Raw genomic sequence first — 23,286 nt, 5'->3', positions numbered from 1 at the left:
TATTCAGTGGAAAAATCAATAGAGTTTGTACTCTAAGATCCGTTCAGTCCCTTGTCTCAAACTTCTAGTTATTTCCACTCATTCTCCACTGCGGTATCTTGATCTTCATCCAATCCTAATCAAGTCCTCACATAAAGACTGGCCTTAAACCAAACTTCTAATTCTCAATATAAGTGCCAACACATGATGCACACAACACTGCCCAGGAAGTTGCCTTGCAAAATAAATAGATACATAAGTAAAATCTAAATCTGATTAAGCTTCTTGACCCCACTACTTATTCAGAGGATATAGAGAGGTCAGAGAACATGTTTAAGTAAATCTCAGGGATGGCATCAGCAAAATTCCAAATGGAGGATACTGTTTCTTCAGCAAATAAATGGTTAGGAACAGAAAAGAGGTGAAGAGGAAACTTAGAGATTAAAGACTTAAAAGACATATAAAGAAATTAGAGGAAGAAAAAAGGAACTTATTACCACTAAAATCAGAATAGGGAGAAGATTGTAATTGGGTGGAGACAGGTGGAGGGCTTCAGAGTTGACTAGAAAAGCTTATCTTCCTGTTTAGAAATGCTGCTTAAAGGGTTTAAAAGAATCTTGTGCATTATTCTTACAACCGTTTTGTAACTCTGAAATTCTATTAAAATACAGAGTTTAAAAAAAGTTTTAATTTCTGACCTGGATGTAGTGACATGGTTGTTTAACTTATGTAACTTATTAAGAGACACATTTGTTTTATGTTGTTCTCTGCACTTGTCTAATACTTTTTTAAGTGGCTTAAAATTTTTCAAAAATTAATTCACTGATTCTAATAATTCTTATGCCTAACAATTCAAATTCAACAAAACCTCATATGATCTGACTCCTCCTAACAGTGTGACCTCATTTCTTGTCACTTTCCTCTTAGCATCTCTATTCTGGTCTATTTTGGAACTCCTCGAACTCACAGAAATCTGCCCATTCCCCTCCCTCTACTCTCCACACTCCTTCCCTTTACTTCCCCAGCCATTGTCTGTGCCTTCCAAGCTCTTCATTCAGCTTGGAATATTCTTCCCCAGATAAAGACATGGCCTATGCCCTTACATCATGTCTCTTCTCAAATATTACCATCCTGGAGAAGTCATCCCCGAACATCTTATCTAAAATGGCCTGACTTCTGCTTACTTGTCATCGTAGTTCATCCCATTGCCTAATATTATTTGTTTACCTGTTTATTTTTATGTCTACTTACTCTAATACAATGCAAATTCCATGAGAGCTGGGACCTTATAAGTCTTATTCACTATCACTGCTTTGATACACGGGAGTTTGTGTGTGTGTATTCAAAAGAAGAGCTGGAAAAGCAGTTGAATCCAAAATAACAGATAAAATATTGCACTAAAAAAAAAAAAAGAGAGAGCCCCCATCACTGAAAATGGGTTTGAAATATAAGAGAAATAAGGTGACTAGTAAATGGGGTAAAGTTGAAGTTCCTTCCATGTTGAGATCTTTATTTCCTCCCCAGGCCATTGGCCTGTCCTCCACAACTCTTGGCACCTGGGAGGACAGCTTTACAAACAACAACTACAGAAGTGTCTCCTCTCTCTAACCACATAGGTTGTTGATTGCTTCCCCTGTGTACCAGCCCTGATTGCCTTACCTGTGTACCACCTTTGTGTTTCTTCCCTCAGAATCATCCAGGGCTCTTTTCCTTGTTCCAGTAAGTCAACCACATCTGGCTTAGAAATGGAATGTCCTGCTTATAAGAAAAGAAATGCTACATGGTGTAGAAATAAAAACAAAGTCACAGAAACCTTTGAGCTTTGGCAAAATTTGCAACAAACTAAAGGTTAGGGTTACTGATAAAGACTTCAAATAAAAGAGGGGCAGAGATGATTTTAAAAATGAGGCAGGTATGGTGAAACTTTGTTTTAATTTAACTCTCATACAGGCTCTGTCTCTTAAGAAAAAGCTTAACAATGTTTGTGAAAGTCTCTGGAGCCAGAGGGCTGAGGCACAAATTCTTCTTTGTAAACCTACCAACCTTGTGACTTTGGCCATGTCACTTCAACTCACCATTCCACAGTACTGACAAGTAAACTAGGTATAATAATACTGCTATCATATGGTTATTTAATGATTAAACCCTTTTAAAAATGTATATATTTACTTTTCAGAATAGTGCCTGGGACATGAGTACAACTGTACCAGTTTATAATTATTTTATTTCCTTAAGAGGAAAACAAGAACCCCCCCATTGATTTACAAAATCTTCATTCAATATTAAATGCAAAGTTGAATTGTAACTTTCAACTACAAATCATAATTGGCTGCAAGCTATGAAATGTGGACTCTTCAGTTTTAAATGAATATTGTTCATCCAATCCACTGCTGTATAAGTCACAGGCTATTCTCATACTCAGAGCAAATCAGGAATCTGTGTCTAACTGTTGTCCTTGCAGGTGGATCAGATGATGATACAGCTTATCTATAGGAATTTTGGGAATAAATACAATGGGAAGCCAGGCTTCCTGGGCCATAGTTATTCATTGCATAAATATTCAAAATTTTAATCCCGCCCCTTGGATATTAAGGAAGGGAGGCAGTTGTAAGAGCCAGAGGAAGACGTAACTATCACTAAGGGACAGGGAAAATAATGGTGCTTAATGGTAGAGCTATTGCCAAATTGGAAAAGCTTAAATCTTCCTCTAGGAATGAGAAGGAGAAATTTAGCTTATGTCTTGAAACACAGCCTTGAAATTCACTGTGTTGAAAGACAGCATATCACAGATCACATTTTAAATTACTTGAGGTAAATACTTACCCAGTGAGACCAGGTTCCTGTAGTTCTCCAACATCACATCCCTGTACAAGTCCCTCTGAATAGAGTCCAGGTATTCCCACTCCTGCTGAGAGAAGTCGATGGCCACATCCCTGAATGTCACTAATTCCTGAAACTACAAACCCATGTATTATGAAATAAATATTTTAAAGAAGGGAAGACAGGATATCAGAAGAGTACTTTAGAGTAAGAAAACAATATAGTGCAAGTGGCTAATGACCAGCAGCAAACTAAATCAGAGTGTCTACATATTCCTGGAGAATCCTACCACTGCGGGCAAATCTTTCTGTATTTTGGGGGTTACCACAATAATTCAGAACTGCTGAGGAATGGATAAAATTCAAGTATCATATTTAATAAAGTATTAGACATAAGTACATAGTCTGCTAGTTACATGATACATAAATTCCCAATATTTTTCCTTTAACATTAAAAAAAAAAAAAAAGGAAATAAGGAAGATAGGAGGCCCTCCCCAAATTTAATATAAAGCTACTCTATATTAAAAAAAAAGCTTTTGTGGAAAATTTAGATATTTCCACAAGCCTCAAGTTCATCATTATGTCAGAGCGTATCATAAGCATTTTTCTTTGTTTAGACAAATAAACTTTATATTGGCTGTGTAACATCCATTTTATTTTCCAAGATAAAAATAAAAATTTTAAAACTCCATTTTATTATGGATATGTCAGACTTAATCCTTTACATTAATATATTTGGTTGGACAAAATTTCGAAGGTCTTCCTCATTTCTGGAAATCAACACATCTACTTGTTAGGATAATATTCTCATTCATCGCCACCTTCCATCTCTCCCTCAACACTTTTCTTTTTCCAGAGTGTATATTGATACGGGATGACCCAAATCAAAAAGATGTCACCCAAGTTCAACAAAATATTCAACCACAAAATAGATATTTGTCTGTCAGTAATTCCTTGGCAAGAGCCATATGTTTCCAAACATTCTAAAATTCTCAAACGTGAAATCTCATCACATACGGAGACCAACAGATAACCCAATCCTATCTTATTTGCCTAGAAAACTTAGGTCTGTGGAGAATTTCAAAGTCTATCCATGGTATTCAAATAGGACCAACATTCCTAATTCACAAACTAGAGACATATAAGAGAAGCTCGAATATATCCCTGCTGGGGATATATTCCCTCCTTTACTGCTCTATCACAACCTTCAGTTGAAGAATAAGTACATAAGACTATTGAGAAAATTGGAAAATAAACACACAAACACTGGATAGCAAACACTCAAAAGGGAAAAACCGAGTTATTTGTTATTACTATTCACTGCATTAGGAGAAACTGGGGAGCAGATAACCGAATGAAGCCTTAAGTAGGAAGCTTTAGGTTGATGAAAAAAATCCACATAACCTAAAATCATAATATTATAAGGAAACAGAAATAATCAACTTACACAGGTCATGGTTTTAGAAATGGAAGGCCTGATCAGTCCCCCTTGGTGTTCCACTGCTGGAAAAATTAAAACTCCAGAGAATCCAGAGCTGAGAGAAAAAAAATGCTTTTAGTGTTCCCAATATACCTTAATTTAATAAAACCTTCCTGCTTCTCCATTTCTCCTTTCAAAAGTATCCTCCCACGACTGCACACATAATTTAGGGGAAAACAGAAGATGGATCTAAAGCTCTCACCCAAACCCCAGGAAATCCAGCTACACAAAGGTGGTTGTAAATTAAGTCACTTCTGCATTGAAGACAGATCCTAGACAAGCCCCCATCTTGGGGAGGCTGATTTAGATCTAAGATTGGGCTGCTCAGTCTTTCCATGAAATTTCTAGTTTGGATGATCACATCTCTTTCAGCCTTAGAAAGAAAGATTGAAGGCAGACTTTCCAAAGCTGAAAAAGGCCTCATCATCCAAACTAGAACTTCTTTTATGGCATCAGGATCAGTTGAAATTGGTCACTTTATGGGCAAAAACACAACACAGAAGGAATTACTCAGGACTGGTTCTGTGTTGAGTCCATCCAAGCTGGCTAGTTAAATATAGAATATTCATGCAATAGAATACAAAGTAGCCATTAAATACTTAGTAGGAAAACATACTTAAGGATATGGACAATATTATAAATATGTGGTCAATAGAAAATTAAGATTAAGTGCTGGCTAGTTAACTCATTTGGTTAGAGCACAGTGTTGATAACACCAAGGTCAAGGATTCAGATTCCTGTACCAGCCAGCCACCAAAATAAATAAACAAAATTAAGATTAAAAAATAGGATGTACAATATGATCAGATCATTAAAAAAGAGACAGATAGTGAGAGGCCATACGACTTCAGTACATTGAAAAGGTCTGGTAATTTATTTATTCTGTTATGTAACATAATCTTATGTTACCATGACTTTTTAGTTCTGATTTTTTTTGCATTAAAAAAATTGAAAAGGAGACATTGATTTTAATTTAAATTTAAAAAATTCAGAAATTGTCTGCAAGAACAAGGGAGAAAACCAATTCTTAAAAAAGAGTTCTTGGTGATCACATTTATTGGAAGAGTTGGAGAAAAATAAAAATGTCATTTAGCTTAAGAAGTTGTAAGTTATCTGGATGCCCAGTTAACTCAGTTGGTTATAGTGTGGTGCTGATAACACCAAAGTCCAGGATTTGATCCCTGTAAAGGCCAGCCACTAAAAAAAAAAAAAGCTACAAATCAACTTTTCAGGAGTGGAAGAACCCTTGGGTTAGTTCTTAACATCAAAATGTATGCAGGTTTCTCTTTTGAATGTCTTATACATATAAAGGGACAATTGTACAAAGTCTCCTATTTTCCATAAGGATAAATTTTTTTCAGCCAACTCTCAGTGGAAAGGCAACTAGTACAACACCATCTCCCCAGACAAAAAGCATTGGAATATTCTGTTTCATTGATTTATACATCTCTTCATGTTCCTTCATCAATTTCTATAGCAGTCAGTTTATTCCACATCTCCTAATATCGTATTTAAATGTTGATCACAGCATGTAATCTGCCTCAAAGCTCTTCGTCATTTCTCATTTTCACATAAATTTGCTCATCCAGGCTGACCTGCTGAGATCCAGTGTTAGTTCTTTGTGGCTGGTCTACATTGTCCACCATATTTCAAACACTTAGTTATGATCTTGGTTTTTTTCTTTTAAATTTATTTCATATTTTAAATGCACTTCACAATTATTTCATACATTAACTTAAAATGTATTTGTGTACACACACATACACACACACATGCACAAATGTATGTGTTAAAAGACAGGTCTATTTTGCCACCTAGCCACAATATTTCAGACAACTGCTAAATCCTATTAGCTTATCCTATTTATCTCACTTTTGCATCTAACATCACTGGAAGAAAAAATCATAAGGTAAAAGCTTACAGAATAAATTCCATTTAGCTCCACGGAGATTCTATGGACTCAGTCATGCTTGTTTATACTTTACAATGATGGCCAGAATCCAGCCAATGTCACCTTCTCATGAACTTCCAAGACATGTCACCTGAATGTTTCTAGTGGTCTTTAATTTTTTCTTTGCTTATGTTTTTGACTTACACTTATTCCTTTTTTTTTTTTTTTTTTTGTCTTTTTCGTGACCGGCACTCAGCCAGTGAGTACACCGGCCATCCCTATATAGGATCTGAACCCGCGGCGGGAGCGTCGCCGCGCTCCCAGCTCCGCACTCTCCCGAGTGCGCCACGAGCTCGGCCCAACTTACACTTATTCCTATTCATACTTTATGTCCCTTGCTGGATTATTAGCATTTAAAAGTAACAACTACGTGTTTTTAGTAATTGAATCATATAAATGCAAATATCACAGGGTTATACATATTGTAGGTCCACAAAATATCTGACTTTTGATGCTATATTCCATTTATATGAATTTATCATAAGGAAATAAAAATAGAGGTACACAAGTTATATGCACAGGTATATTTTTAAAGAATTTTTGATAACAAAAAACTGGAAACGTGTCTAACAGGTGACATGTTAAAAAAATTACATTGTAGTATATACTGGCATACAATGCTGTTATCAATATCATATTGGTCCACACCAAAAAATGAAGAAAAGACACTTATGATGAACTACTGAGTGAGGCAGGTAGATTTTAAAAATAAGCAGTATTTGAGAGGTGGTCTCTTGAGGTAACTAATACAGACTCTGTTGTCAGCCTTTTAGGATGTGACTTTCAAATTTAAACTCTGATGCTTAATAACATCAGTACCTTAAAGTATCATTGGTGAATTGGGAAAGAATATTACCTAGCATATGAGATGAGATAGTCTGATGATGAAATAAAATAATCCATATAAAGTATTTAATAAAATGATTGCTAAATATAAGTTAGCTATTACTATTTGAGGTGAAGAACCTTACAAATTCCTTAATTTACTACTTTAAAAGAAATCTAATTCTACTAATTCATTTTTTCATACAACAAAATTCAAGTTCCTCTGGTACGTATTTTTTTTTTTTTTTTGGCGGCTGGCTAGGATGGGGATCTGAACCCTCGACCTTGGTGTTATTGGTACCATGCACTACCAGTTTGACCTGCATTCTTACAATGCTAAATAAAAAATGTCAAAGCCTGGCTTTAAGGATACAATTCTCCTCAGTAAACAATATTTTTTTTCAATTTTTAAAATTTTGGCAGCTGGCTGGTAAGGCCATCCAAATCCTTGACCTTGGTGTTCTCAGTAAACAATATTAGCAAAAAAAATTCTCAAACACAAAAGGAGAAAAATGTACCCTTCTCCCCACCCTACCCCTGTGTCTCCAACATCCATAGAGAAAACATTTCAGCTACCTAAAGCAGCTCAGAGAAAGTTATCTGATAAGGTGCCAAAATAAGAATTTAACAGGAGTCTAAATCCTTTTCTTCAATACAAACAGAGATGTATATGACTATTCCTAACTTTTACCACCTAATTCCATGCTCCTGTTAGTATAAACCTATCATTGGAAATGTTGTTCATACGATATACTTGGAAGCACCTGGACACCTGGACATCTCTGTTCCATGAAATGACACTGAATCTCTTTTTAAAAAATTGAATTCTGAAATGCTATCTTAGTTGATAATTTCTTTTCCTGGTAATTAATTTTACTGAATAATCTACAATCCTAAAAGGTAAAAATACTCAGAAGGTTTTTCAAGTGAGAAGGGGATCATGGGCCTTCCTTTTTCTCCTCACATGCACACAGGCATAATGAAACCCACAGATTCCTTTTTTAAAATAAAAGTTGGAAATTCTTTGTCTTCTCATATGATCAAATATGGTGATTTTATTTTGCATAGGCAAAAGCAAAAATACATGCTCACAGATAAAAATTGGAAAAACCTACAATGTATAATTAGTGACTTACCCTAGAAGGATGGGAGGAGGAGCAAAGAGTGGGGGTAATTTTAATTTTCTTATTCATTAGTTCTTTAGGTTACTGGATTCTTCTGCAACAAGGCTGACATACTTTCTACCTGGAAACACAGCATCAATAATGTCCAAAATATTTCTTAAAATAAAAAGTAAGATTATGAGGAAGGAGAATCTTCCCATTCATTAGGAAAACTGTGAACTCTAGCCCTGAATTTTAAAAACAATGTGATTGAAATAAATAACATCTACCATTTCTTGGACATCCTTTAGTTGTATCATTGGCATAATTCAAAAATTTCACTATCAAGATTTTTCTGTGAATGCACATAATTCAAGTAAGCGAAGTTAGCATATCGAATGAATAAATGAAAAGCAGGCAGAAGAAAGTTTTGTACATAGTAGGTTCTCAAATGTGGACACAGATGTCTCCTTCATAAAAATACAATTAAAATATCATTTTGGATACAATACTTGCAAAATGTCCAAAATAATTATATATTATTAAGTGGGACTCATATATAATTTTTAAATGCTCTTGAGTGGTACTTTTCATAGCTACAAATATCGTTTAACATTACATATTTTCCTTCTTATAAAGAATCTTTATAAGTATAATTTCATTAGCTACATATTTTATGTCATGTATGTATATAGTGCAATTTACTTAACCATTTCTGCAATCTTGAACACCCATTTTTATACAAGATTGTCTCTAGCTTTTCTGTTTTATTTTCAAATCAATGGTTCTAAATCTTTTTAGTCATGTTCAACTTTGATAATCTCAAGAAATACACAACAGTTCTGAACGTGATTTCACATGGCTTATGGTTTCCTAAAATTCATAAGGACTAAAGATTAAGAATCCTTGTTCTTCACTCCTTGAGCCTCTAGATAATTTTTCTAGTTGCAAGTAACCATCAATTATCTTATATTTATGTTACTGGACCCTTAAGGGCACATAATTATGACATAACAACAACAGTTAATATTCACTGAGGATTCCTTATGCTACAGCCTCTATTATCATATTCTCATTACACCCCTATCAAGTAGGTACTGTTATAATACACATTGGAGAGCTGTGGAACACAGAGGCTGAGTGAATACATTGCCTAAGCTCATACAGATAGGAAGTGGAAGAGCTGAGATTCAAACTAAATTTGGGATTGTCAGGAACCTTTCTCTTCAATATCACACCATACTGCCTCTCACTGTCCACACAATGATGTGCCTGAAAAACTCAGTGTGCCAGACACAAACACCACCTGACAATTATTTCTTAGAGATTCCTGAAACATATTCCTCCAAGTGTTGACACAGACCTCTATCCTCAAATACCCAATTACAGTTGCACTTCCGTAAGCGTCACAAAGCAGATGACTCTGTCATTAGTTAACTCTTAGGCCTCTGGAGAAAGAATATCTAAGATATCTAGTGTGTGATTCCATATGAACCCACTTTGTCTTGCCTAACCTTTGTCTAAAATACAGATCATCCACATGATTTGAATGATATGCCTATTGAATATGTGAATATTATCTGGAAAGAGAAAGTAAGTGCCATCGTGGTGAAGAAGGAAGAGAAGGAGGATTTATCTCAATGACCTAGTTTCTACCTAGTATACGTCAGGCAAAGAAAATCCAACGTTCTCAAGTCTAAACAAAAATTTTGTGAACAAAAAGGAAACAAACCCTCCTGAAACCTGTATTTTAGGCATCAACAAATATTTCTTAACCTTCACTATTTTTGTAATGCAACAATCCTTTCCTCCTTGGGTTCCTTCTATGGAGAATGGCAGGAACGGAGGAAAAGTGAGTCATGACCTCACATACAAAAACCAGTATATAGGAGGGGGGTTGAAATCTGTATCTGAGTTCATGGCACATTCCTGGGGTCAGAGATGTGGGACTGGTTTCGTTCTGAGACTTAAACTGCTCCCACAGGACTCCAAGGGAAGGGCTTCCACCAGGGTGTGTAACTCCAGGGGCCTCCCCATAGTGTCTTTACAGGAGCCTGGCTTAAGAGGTACCTGAAAGCTCTAAAAATTCTTATCCCAAGTTGATGTGTACGCTTTCTTGTTGGTAACCTTCCTCCCAGCGCCCAAAATGTGGGGCTGGCTGGTTAGCTCAGTTGGTTAGAGCGCGGAGTTATAACACCAAGATCAAGGTTTGGGATCCCCATACTTGCCAGCTGCCAAAAAAAAGGAAGAAAAAAAAAATGTGACTTCTCTCTCAGGGCAGTTTCTTTAAGCTGCAAGTGGCTATGAGTTGCAAGGGCAGGTAACCAACTAAGTAACAGACACAGCCCAACAACCCACGCTCACGTAAAAGCGACTCTTCCTAGTCACAGCGGCACAGTCACGCATCACTGATAGCATCACAATCCCTCCAACCTGTTACTCACACAGACATGCGCACCACACACTCACACCCCCCGTCGGTCACCACCAGTCACACAATCCCTCTTCTCTGATTCTCAGGCACACACAGATTAGGGTCCAAGTGCGACCCTTCTGTCTCCACCCCAGTACTCCTCACCTAGCACGGCTCTAAGATCCCGATCTCTACTCGCACTGCAAGCTCAAGTGTGACTTCGATCTGGGAGCGAAAAACACTTCGCGGTGGTTTCTCCTGACACGACTCTCTCACCACGTGGCCCCTAATAACCACAAGGACACAAAAAAACCTGTGACATCGAGGTTATTTCAGCCTCAGTGGCTTTTGGGGAAAGTGGTCCTCTAGAGGAAAATTATTGGGGGGGAGGGCCCAAAGTTCTAATTACCCCGACTGCATTTAGGCCCGCCCCCAAGCGAGCGGCTTCCGGAAGACGTCTGGGTTTCCGGTCGCGCTGCTGCGCAGGCGCAATCGCGGAGGCTTGAGATTTCGGGCCTGAGGCTGAGGGTAGGTCCGCAAGGCCTGGGAGAAGGCTGAGGGTGAAGACTGTGGAGCCCGAGGCATGGAAGGGGTGTCCGAGCCTCACGCTTATGAGTCCGGGAGTATCCCGAGATTGTTCTGTGGGCGTGACTCGGGGTTGGCCGCAACCTTCCTGGGTGCGAGCCTCGCAACGGCGAGATTTTGTATTTTGATCGCTGTCACAGCCTGTGCTCCTGAAGCAAGTGCTCTTCAGACATTACTTTTTCTCAGTGAAGATGAAAGTATTTATTGACTGAGAAAGCTAGTAATTATTTTTGGCGCTGGTCGGTAAAGGAATCTGAACCCTTGACCTTGGTGTTAGCAGCACCACGCTCTAACCAGTTAGCTAACCGGCCAGCCCCTGAAAGCCAAAACGTGGGGCTTCCCTGTGCCTCTTGGGTAGAGGTCTTTGGCAGAGTTTCACAGACTTCAAACCCAGGCCGCTCTTTTGTGGTTCACCAAGGAGTGACAGCGTTCAAAAAAAGACATAATTTTCAAAAATATTGTTGGGGTTTATATGTACTCAGTTTTAAATGTTACCTGGTTGGTTGATCCTGCCGGTAGAAAAAATAAAATAGGGCGAGCCGAGTTGGTTAAAACCAGGTATAACACCAAGGTCAACGGTTCGGATCCACCTACCGGCCAGCCGCCAAAAAAACCACAAAAGTAAGAGGCAATGATTTTAAACTTTATCTTTCTAAAACTTACTTAACCTTTGTGTCAACACAATGAACTGGGTTCTAATATTATTTCTGTTTGTCATATAATTTGACATATTATTCCTGTCCCATATATATACATCTCTAGTAAACCATGGAATCCATAGTTGAAATTATGACCCAGAGACCGAAGCCTGACTCTTCTCATTCTGTATCTAGAGCTTCTCAAACGTATTTTGACAAATAGCAACAGCACTAAGAGCAACAGCACTATTCTATGTCATTTTGCTGATAAGAAAACCAAGACTCAGAATAGTTCATTGAAATATCTGCTTTTCTTATGTAAGCTTTATTCTCAGGTAGGTTCTTTACTTGAGACAGCCTAACAAGCCACCTTGTCTTTTCCTCATCCTTAAAGTAAGAAATACGTGATGATCTTTTCCTGGGAACTATGAAAGAAATAATGGAGAGACCTCTCACTGGCCTAGGTTGGGTCCTGGGCTTATCCCTGATCCAATTACTGTGACAAGGAACGTAAGTCCTCTATTTGGATAGCCTGTGTCTTGGCCTCCCCTGTGGCAGGGAGAGGTGGAAAACTGCAAGAATTGAACCAGGAAAGAGTGGTGAGAGAGACTCAGCCTGAATGGAAAAGAAACCTAGCCAATCAGGAGTAAGAGACAACAGCTGGCTGTGTATCATTACCAATTATAATCGGTTTCTATGTTTACTTGTTTCATTAACTCATGGAGTACCCTACTTATCAGTTCTTATTTTTAATTGCAAAAGGTAAACTATTTGTTTAAAAAGCCAACAATAGAAAATATAAAGCAAAGTAAGAAATTACTTGTTTTTGATTCTCCCAGTCTCAGGAAATAATCATTTCAAAATCCCAATTCATAATTTATAATACATTCTAATGTACACATACTTTTATAAATTATATATATGTATATAACACATAAAATCTTGTACATGTACTTTATATGTTACACTGCATATTGCATAGTAAATGTTATATGGCATTATACACATTTTATACCATGTCACATATATAGGTATTATAAATCAAACTAAGTCATCCTATTCTTGACTTAAGCTGAAGGCATGACAAGAAAATTCCTAAAATCTCAGTTTTCCATCCAACAGTATTGAAAAATAATGCATATATTTCTTCAACTATACAATTACAGCAACGTTTCCTAAAAGTTCTCTTCACATTTGCCTCTCCAGAGAGAATTCTCCTCTTTGTGGCTTCAGGTTTCCAGCCCCAGGCACTGCATTCAGTCTTCCATATCTTATCTTTTCTAGCCTCTTTTTTTAATGTTATAAATCAATTTAGCCTTTTTATAAAACTTTCAGTTTTTCTGAACACTGTCACTATCAACATTAACAGCACAGCCAAGCAGAGAGGAATGAATAATTATGCTACATGGATAACATTTCTCTTTCTCACACATGAACAAATACACATATACAATTTTTTTCCATTTTGGGGTCAAACCTTACATAATGTTTTTCAGATTGTTCCTTTTTCTTTATAAGATACAAACATTTGATAACTAAGTTTATCACGTGTGAAGCAATCTAAGTTTATCAATTCCAATTGTCTATTAAGTTTGTTTTGTTATAAAGATAACCATAATATCTCTAGATCACATTAGTTTTATTTATTTTCTTTCTATCCTAAAAAAATACATTTACTTGCCTTTCCTCTTAGGGTTTTTAGGACCTTCAGAATCATCAACTTTACGTTAAACACTAGCAGTTCTATTGAAACCCCTAGTCAAACTCCTTCCCTTAAATTTTCTGCATTTAGTACAGTGTTACTGTCACTTGTTGGTATACAAACTTTCCCCAGTTTTGTTCTCTTCTGTGATTTTTTTCCCTCAAAAATTCAACTATGCAAGAGAATGAGAAGACAAGCCACAGACTGGGAGGAAACCTTTGCAAAAGATGTATTTGATAAAAGGCTGTTATCTAAAGTGTAACAAAGAACTCTTAAAACTCAACAGTAAGAAAACAACCCTGTTTATTGAAAAATGAGGGAAAGACCTGAACAGACATTTCCCCAAAGAAAACATACAGATAGCAAGTAAGCATATGAAAAGATGCTCTATATCATATGCACAGGCAGTAGAAGAAAAAATAAGCAAATGGGACTATATCAAACTAAAAAGCTTCTGCACACCAAAGGAAACAACAGAGTGAAATGACAACCTACAGAGTGGGAGAAAATTTTTGCTAACTATGCATCCAACGAGGGATTAATATCCATAATATACAAGAAACTCAAACAATTATACAGTAAAAAAACAAATAACCCAATTAAAAAATGGGCAAAGGAGCTGAATAGCCATTATTCAAAGGAAAACATACAAATGGCCAACAGGTACAGGAAAAAATGCTCAACATCACTAGTCATCAGGGAAAAACAAATTAAAACTACATTGAGATACCACCTCACCCCAGTTAGACTGGCTATAATCAAAAAGACAGTGAATAACAAATGCTTGCGAGGGTGTGGAGAGAAGGGAACATTCCTGCACTGTTGGTGGGACTGTAAATTAGTAAAACCACTATGGAAAACAGTATGGAGGTTTCTCAAACAACTATAGATAGATCTTCCATACAATCCAGCAATCCCACTTCTGGGTATATACCAAGAATGGAAATCATCATGTTGAAGGGATACGTGCATTCCCATGTTCATCGCAGCTGTTTACAATAGATGGATGACTGGATAAGGAAACTGTGGTATATATATACACCATGGAATTCTACTCTGCCATAAAAAAAAGAATGAAATTCTCCCATTTGCAACAACATGGATGAGCCTGGCGAAACTTATGTTGAGTAAAATAAGCAAAGCACAGTGGGATAAATACCTCATGTACTCATATGTGGGAGCTAAGAGAGAAAGAAGGAAAGAAAGACCACAGTAGTGCATTGGACTTGCAGAGGGAGAGAACATTCCTTGGGCTACAAAGTGGAGTGCGGGGGGAAGGGTGAGGGAGAGTGAGGTTGGGGATAATTGGGTGGAGGACATGAGGTACAAATGCAATTTGTAGTAATGGTTATGCTGCCAGTATGAATATGGCCCTCACATCATGGGCACGAGGAGTCACAATCAGCTTTGTATCTCATGAATATTCATAACCAATTTTTTAAAAGCCTAAATATCATGCTCCTTAGTATTTATGCAAATGAGTTGAAAACATATCCATACAAAAACCTGCACAGAATGTTCACAGCAGCTTTATTCATAATTTGCAACACTCAGGAAGCAGCCAAGATGTCCTTCAGTAAGTGAATGGATAAATGATGGTATACAATATTATTCAGCACTAAAAAGAGCTATCAAGCCATTAAAAGACATGGAGGAAACTTAAATGCATATTACTAAGTAAAAGAAGCCAATTTGAAAAGGCTACATACTGTATGATTCCAACTATATGACATTCTGGAAAAGGCTAAATTACAGACATAGTAAAAAGATCAGTGGTTGCCAAGACTTGAAGAAAGGGAGGAATGAAAGACAAAGGAATTTTAGGGCAGTGGAACTATCCCGAATGACACTGTAATGGTGAGTACATGTCATTATACAGTAGTGCCCCTGTCGGGCTGGATCACAGACCCCTCTGCTCCGTCTTGTGCAGGTCCGGAGTCAGGTAAGTGAAAGAAATACTGAGTAGCCACCGGCAAAGTGGACATGCTTTATTTTTAGATGCGAGCTCTGCGACCAGCGGTTCAGAGAAGCTGCCTTCCATACTGAAGTACACAAAAGGGCAGTCAGAATCATCCACTGGCTACTTGCTCAGCTCTTTCCCCAGCTTCTTCCCCAACCCCCAATGCTTTCCTTTAAAAGTTCCTACATGCAAACTTTCTGGGATATGGGGACTTTTCTGAGCATTAGCCAGCCTTGTAACTAAAGCTTAATTTCTCTCACTGCAACTTAGCCAAGCTTGGTTTATGGGGGAGAAGGGGAGCAGGGTGGGGTGGGGGGTGGATATATATGGGAACTCTATTTTATTCTCAACTTTGCTGTGAACCTAAAAGTGCTCTAAAAACGCCATCTATTTAAACGAGAAAAACATTTTCAATTATATTCCATATTAACCTTGATTTTCCATATTTCTATTTTTTATTAATTTTTAAAATTTTCTAGTTATTTTTGTTATTCTTTTTCTTTTATTTTTTACATACTGGAGAAACTACCAAAACAATGAAATTAACAAAGAAAAGCTTTTTCCTTTCTTTTTGTTTCATTATTTCTCAGGTATATATTTTCCACCTTTTAAAAAACATTGCTTTATGATTGTGTCTCTAGAGACAATATAATTTCAAAACTTTGTATAAACATTCAATGTCTTTTAATTGTTAAGTTATCCATAAATTTTGTTATTTTTATATTAAGCTTATTTCTACAATCTGATTTCATATTTCACTGAATTTCCTTTTTGTTCCTTTCTTGCTTTCCATTATCAAGACCAAGTTTTTCTCCTCTTAGTTTAAATATTACATATTATCAGCATGCTCTCAGAATCCTTTGGCATCTAGAGAATTAGTTCTGAGCTATAAAGATATATATGTGGGTAGTTCAAAAAGTTTGTGGAAAAACAATTAAAATATAATACAAATCTTTCCACAAACTTTTTGAAGACCTCCCATATTTTATTTTTGTCCTTGCTTTTTGTAGACATTAAACAATATTCTTACTCCTACATCTCCTGCAGTATCCTCCTGCATTTGTTTTCTGTTTGTACAGTATTTCCTGCAAGATGATTTACAAAGTGAATTTCTATAGGCAAACTGAGAAAAGTTAGTTTGAAGTAGTTTTAATTTGCCTTCATATTAAAAAACAATTTGGCTAGATATAGGGTTCTAGATCTCATGACTGTTTTCTGTAATGTTTACCTATATTTCTTCATTATGTTATTGCATATATAGTGGTTGTTGAGGAATCAGGTAGATCTGATTCTTCTTTGTAGGTGGATCTACACTTTTCTCTGGAAGCTCTTAGAATTCTTTTTGGCTGTGATGTTTTCATGTTTTTGTATTTTATTATGACATATTTAGGTATATATTTTTTTATTTGGCATTTTGTGTCTGTTTATTTTGGCCAAGGATATGCTGACTCTATCAGCTACCCTGTTACTAATGTACACTTTCCTAAAATGGACTTTAATTCAAGGGAAATTTTCATCATTTTTTCAAATATTTCCTAGTCTTCATTGTTTTTTCTCCTAATTCTAGGATTACTATTTTCTAAATATTGGTACTTCTTTTGTCCTCCATTTCTAAAAGATTTTATTTTCTAATTTCAGGGTCTTTCTTCCTTCTTGCTACCTTATTTGAAAGTCCCTCAATATATTTCAGCCCACCAAGCCATTCTTTGGCTATATGCTTCTTGCTTTTGTGACATCTATTGTTTTTTATTGAAACACATTTTATATCTCTAATATATCTACTTTTTATGATTTCTTATTCCTGATATAAATCAATAATACCTTTCCTTATTTTAAGTATTATAATGTCTATTTAAATTATTACATTGTATATATCAATAATTCTGCCTTAATTCTGTTATAAGTGGTTTTCATTGTTGTATGTGGTTTTATTGTACTTTCTTCCTCAGGTGTCTAGTTATTTGGTATTTGGTTATTATAAGAGCACTTAATCTTCTAAATGCCCGTTACTTTGTTAATTAATGTATATTTAGGAAGATCAAAAGTTGCTCTCTAGTTTGTGTCTTCTTGGTGAGTATAAGCTTAGAAGAGGGAGAGAACCCCAGGGCAGAGAGCCTTAAGTACCACCACTGTAGATTATCCCTTTTCTAACATTCATGAAGATGATGATTCTAGTACTTTAAACTGAGGGTGTCAGCAAACTTTTTTTTAAAGGGACAGATAGTAAATATTTTCTCATCTACTCATCTCTGCTGTTGTAGCTAAAAAGCAGCCATAGACAATACATAAATGGGGTATAGCTACGTTCCAATAAAACCCTACTAGCATCTGGTTTAAACTAACAGAAAAAAGCAGCTCTGGGAAATCTGGTTGCATATTCCAGATGTAAGAATTTGGAGGGGGAGTGGAGAAAGTGAATTAAAAAAAATTTTTTCCAGTATGTATGTCTGCATTAAAAAAAAAAAAATTATTTAAGAGGATCGAATGTTCAAAACAAAAACAACAATGAATTTTAGGGTTTATAACATAGAAGTGAAATTGTAGGGAAAGTGAAGGAAAATGGTCAGGGCCCCTCAGATGTTCAGAATCTTGCCCAGCATCTGATGTTAATATGCACGTGCACCCAGGTGTCCTGGGTTATGGACTTAAGTATAAAGGATGAGCAGCTCTGATCCACAGTGCGCCCCCCACCCCTGGCATGTTCCCAAGGGTACCATGGGGAGGCCACTACTGCTGCTGGAAGCTGTTGCTGCCCATGCCCCCGGGGGGATGCCTGGAGAGGCCATAGCCGCTGCTGCTACTGCTGATGCAGACTGAGCTTGTGTCGTCTGCCAACGGCTCCTGGGATTTTTCCCAATTACCTAGCATTAACCTGCGTGTGAGGGGTCTGTGACCCAGTCTAGCATGTGAGGGGGGTCTGGTGACCCAGCCTGGCATGTGAGGGGGCTGTGACCCAATCTGTACAATGGGTTTGAAGGGTCCTAGCCCTGACAATACAAATGGAAACTTAGTGTAACTAAAATAATGAAACATTTTGGCTTTAGTTATGAAATGCCTAGCCATATAACTGGGTACATTGGCAGGATTCTGACAATGGCCCCAACCAGACAATTAGCATAGCTATTGCTGTAACCAGACAGAAATATATATGATAAAAATAACACAAAGGATAGGAATGGGAAAGGTAAGTATACTATTAAATGTTCTTACATTATATGTGAAGTAATATAACATTATTTGAGGATGAATTATGATAAAATAGATATACTGACAACCCTGGAATAATCACAAAAAAATAAAACTAAGGGATATATCTAGTGAGTCAAAGGGAACAAAATGTGGAATGCAAAAAAAAAAAATTTCATTCTAAAAGAAGGCAAGAAAAGTGGAAAAGGCAAACAAGGAACAGATGGGCAGACAAAAAACAATTCACCAAATGGTACATTTGAACATAATACATAGACTTGAGGTATTGCACCAGCATTAGAAACACCTGTGAGCTTGATATAAATGCAGATTCATGAGCCCCACCTGAAAATACTGAACCAAAATCTCTGGAGATGAGGCCCAGGAAAGTATAGTTTAACAAGCTCTCCAGGTGATTCTTAAATATGTTAAAGTTTAGAACCACTGATACAGATAATTACATCAGTTGCAAATTGTATAAGATTACAATTAATAGATATTGTAAGGCTGGATTTAAAAAAAAATAAAAACTATACATTATGAGAAACTCATTTTTAACTTCTACATTAAAAAGATAGGTTAAAAATAAAAGGATAGACAAAAATATATCATGGAAACACTAATCCAAAAAAGCTGTAATGGCTATGCTAATATCAAGCAAAGTAGACTTCAGAACAAGAATATCACTAAAGTAAGATGGTGATAAAGTAGCCAATTTCTTAAGTCAACATAACAAATGCTAATATACATAATTCCAACTTCAAAACATGAAACAAAACTGAAAAGTGAAAAAAGAAATAGAAATAAAAATCACAATTATAGTCTGAGACTTCAAAACTCTTCTCTCAGAAAATAGACAGCAAATCAGTAATGATGAAGACAACACCACCAAACAAATTGACCTAATTGACCGTTACAGAACATTCCACCCAACAAAGCAGAACACATACTCTTATAAGTGCATATGGACTAGGAACCAAGACATATGAACTATTAAGCAAGACCATATGTTGGAAAATTAAACTAATATTAATAATCTTAGAAATACTGAATCACAGAGTATGTTCTCAGACCACAACCGAATTATATTAAAAACCAATAATAGAATATGGCATCAAAGGCAAACGCAATAGAAGAAAAAATAGACAAATTGAACTTCACAAAAATTTAAAAATTTTGTGCATCAAGACACTATCAACAAAGTAAAAAGGTAACCCACAGAATGAGAGAAAATATTTGCAAATCATGTCTAATAGGGGATTGTGATATCCAGAATATGAGGGTACTTCAAAAAGTTCATGGAAAAATAGAATTAAAAGATAATATAAATATTTTCATGAACTTTTCTTTGAAGTACACTTGTATATATAGAACTAAAACTCAACAACAAAAAACAAACAACCCAATTCAAAAATGGCAAAACACTTCAATAGACATTTCTCCAAACAGCTAATAAGCTCAAGAAAAGATGCTCGACATCACTAATCTTTAGAGAAATGCAAATCAAAATGATAGTGAAATACCACCTCACGCCAATAGGACAGCTACTATCAAAGAAAAAAATGTGTTGGTGAGGATATAGAGAAATTGAACCCTTATGCACTGTTGGAGGGAATGTAAAATGGTACCGCCAATGTAGAAAACAGTATGGCAATTCCTCAAAAAATTTAAAATAGAATTACCATATGATTCAGCAATTCCACTTCTGGGTGTATATCCAGAAGAATCAAAAGCAAGGGCTTGAAGAGATATTTGTACACCCATGTTTATAGCAGCAGGATTCACAAAAGCTAAAATGCGGAAGCAACCCAAGTATCCATCAATGGAGAAATGGATAAGCAAAATGTAATATATTATGTATAGGTAATATACATATAGTAAAATATTATTCAGCCTTAAAAAGGAAGAAAATTTGGACATATACTACAACATGAATGGAACTTGAGGAAATTATACTAAGAGAAATAAGCCAGTCACAAAAAGACAAATACTGTATGATTCTACTTAAATGAGGTAGTTAGAGTAGTCAAAATCAGAGACAGAAAGTAAAATGGTGTTTGCCAGTGGCCAGGGAAAGGGGAGAATGAGGAGTTATTGTTTAGTGGGTAGGGAGCTTCAGTTTTACAAGATGAAAAGAGTTATGAAAATGGATGGTAGTGATGGCTGCACAACACTATGAATGTATTTAATACCACTGAAGTGTACACTTAAAAATGCCTAAGATGAAAACAATACAAAAGATCAATGAATCAAAAAGTTGGTTTTTTGAAAAGATAAATAAAATTGACAAACCATTAGCATGGCTAACAAAAAAAAGAAGAGAGAAGATTCAAATAACAAAAATTAGAAATGAAAAAGGCGATATTACAACTGATTCATCTGAAATACAAGGAATCATTCGAGACTACTATGAACAACTATACGCCAATAAATTTGAAAATCTGGAGGAAATGGATAAATTTCTGGACACACACAAGCTCCCAAAACTGAACCATGAAGATGTAGAAAATCTGAACAGACCAATAACAATAAAGGAGATTGAAGCTGTTATCAGAAAGCTCCCAACAAAGAAAAGCCCAGGACCAGATGGATTCACAGCAGAATTTTACCAAACATTCAAAGAGGAATTGACACCGATTTTTACAAACTATTCCAAAAGATTGAAACAGACACAAATCTCCCAAACTCATTCTATGAAGCAAACATCATCCTGATACCAAAACCAGGTAAACATATAACCAAAAAAGAAAACTACAGGCAGATATCATGGATGAATATAGATGCAAAAATCCTCATTAAAATACTAGCAAACAGAATACAGCAACACATATGTAAAATTATTCACCACGATCAAGTGGGATTCATCCCAGGGATGCAAGGTTGGTTCAACATACGCAAATCAATAAATGTGATACACCATATTAATAAAATCAAACACAAGGAACATATGATCATCTCTATAGATGCTGAAAAAGCATTTGATAAAATTCAGCACTCATTCATGACAAAGACCTTCTATAAGTTAGGTATAGAGGGAAAGTATCTCAACATAATTAAAGCCATATATGATAAACCCACTGCCAATATATTCCTGAATGGGGAAAAGCTGAAAGCTTTTCCTTTAAGAACAGGAACTAGACAAGGATGCCCACTCTCACCACTCCTATTCAACATGTTGGAAGTACTAGCCAGAGCAATCAGAGAAGAGAAGGAAATAAAGGGCATCCAGATTGGAAAAGATGAAGTCAAACTGTCCCTGTTTGCAGATGACATGATCCTATATATTGAACAGCCTAAAGCCTCTACAAAAAAATTCTTCGAGTTGATAAATGATTTCAGTACAGTAGCAGGACACAAAATCAACACACAAAAATCAGTAGCATTTCTATTCTCCAATAGTGAACATGCAGAACGGGAAATCAAGAAAGCTTGCCCATTTACAATAGCCACCAAAAAAATAAAATACTTAGGAATTGAGTTAACCAAGGAGGTGAAAAATCTCTATAATGAGAACTACAAACCACTGCTGAGAGAAATTAGAGAGGATACAAGAAGATGGAAAGATATCCCATGCTCTTGGATTGGAAGAATCAACATAGTGAAAATGTCCATACTACCCAAAGTGATATACAAATTCAATGCAATCCCCATCAAAATTCCAAAGACATTTTTCTCAGAAATGGAAAGAACTATCCAGACATTTATATGGAATTATAAAAGACCACGCATAGCCAAAGCAATGCTGAACAAAAAAAATAAAGCTGGAGGCATAACACTACCTGACTTTAAACTATACTACAAAGCTATAATAACCAAAACAGTATGGTACTGGCATAAAAACAGACAAACTGATCAATGGAATAGAATAGAGAATCCAGAAATCAACCCACACACTTACTGCCATCTGATCTTTGACAAAGGCACCAAGCCTATTCACTGGGGAAGAGACTGCCTCTTCAGCAAATGGTGCTGGGATAACTGGATATTCATATGCAGGAGAATGAAACTAGACCCATACCTCTCACCATATACTAAAATCAACTCAAAATGGATTAAGGATTTAAATATACACCCTGAAACAATAAAACTTCTTAAAGAAAACATAGGTGAAATACTTCAGGAAATAGGACTGGACACAGACTTCATGAATATGAACCCCAAAGCACGGGCAACCAAAGGAAAAATAAACAAATGGGATTATATCAAACTAAAAAGCTTCTGCACAGTAAAAAAAACAATTTACAGAGTTAAAAGACAACCAACAGTGGGAGAAAATATTTGCAAAATATACATCTGACAAAGGATTAATATCCAGAATATACAAGGAACTCAAACAACTTTACAAGAAAAAAACAAGCAACCCAATTAAAAAATGGGCAAAAGAGCTAAGTAGGCATTTCTCTAAGGAAGATATACAAATGGCCAACAGACATATGAATAAATGCTCAACATCACTCAGCATCCAGGAAATGCAAATCAAAACTACACTGAGATACCATCTCACCCCAGTGAGGATGGCTAAAACCCAAAAGACTCTGAACGATAAATGCTCGCGAGGTTGCGGAGAAAAAGGAACTCTCAAATATTGTTGGTGGGACTGCAAAATGGTGCAGCCTCTATGGAAAATGGTATGGAGGTTCCTCA

The 23,286-nt window shown here is 36.2% G+C and overlaps 1 protein-coding gene and 1 pseudogene across 5 annotated transcripts in view; both read right to left on the bottom strand.

Annotated features, from left to right (window-relative positions):
* Positions 1-23,286, bottom strand: part of ZNF573 (zinc finger protein 573) — a 70,954-nt gene that overhangs the window by 39,750 nt on the left and 7,918 nt on the right. For 2 of the 5 annotated variants that reach the window (XM_063113207.1, XM_063113208.1), the window contains exons 3-5: positions 4,247-4,334; positions 2,803-2,935; positions 1,639-1,734 (exon numbers count right to left, since the gene is read on the bottom strand). In XM_063113207.1, the coding sequence (XP_062969277.1) occupies positions 1,639-1,734; positions 2,803-2,935; positions 4,247-4,255 (238 nt within the window). In that variant the 5' untranslated portion in view covers positions 4,256-4,334. Of the gene's footprint in view, positions 1-1,638; positions 1,735-2,802; positions 2,936-4,246; positions 4,335-8,191; positions 8,301-10,228; positions 10,293-10,736; positions 10,783-23,286 lie in introns of those variants that run through there. The other 3 variants (XM_063113209.1, XM_063113210.1, XM_063113211.1) reach the window with 3 other exon arrangements.
* LOC134389533 (U6 snRNA-associated Sm-like protein LSm3) lies at positions 5,637-5,925 on the bottom strand (annotated as a pseudogene).

This window comes from Cynocephalus volans, chromosome 10 (assembly GCF_027409185.1).
Source record: "Cynocephalus volans isolate mCynVol1 chromosome 10, mCynVol1.pri, whole genome shotgun sequence".
NCBI lineage: Eukaryota > Metazoa > Chordata > Mammalia > Dermoptera > Cynocephalidae > Cynocephalus > Cynocephalus volans.
The sequence above is the reverse complement of the archived record's forward strand: the minus strand, read 5'-3'. Positions and strand labels throughout refer to the sequence as shown.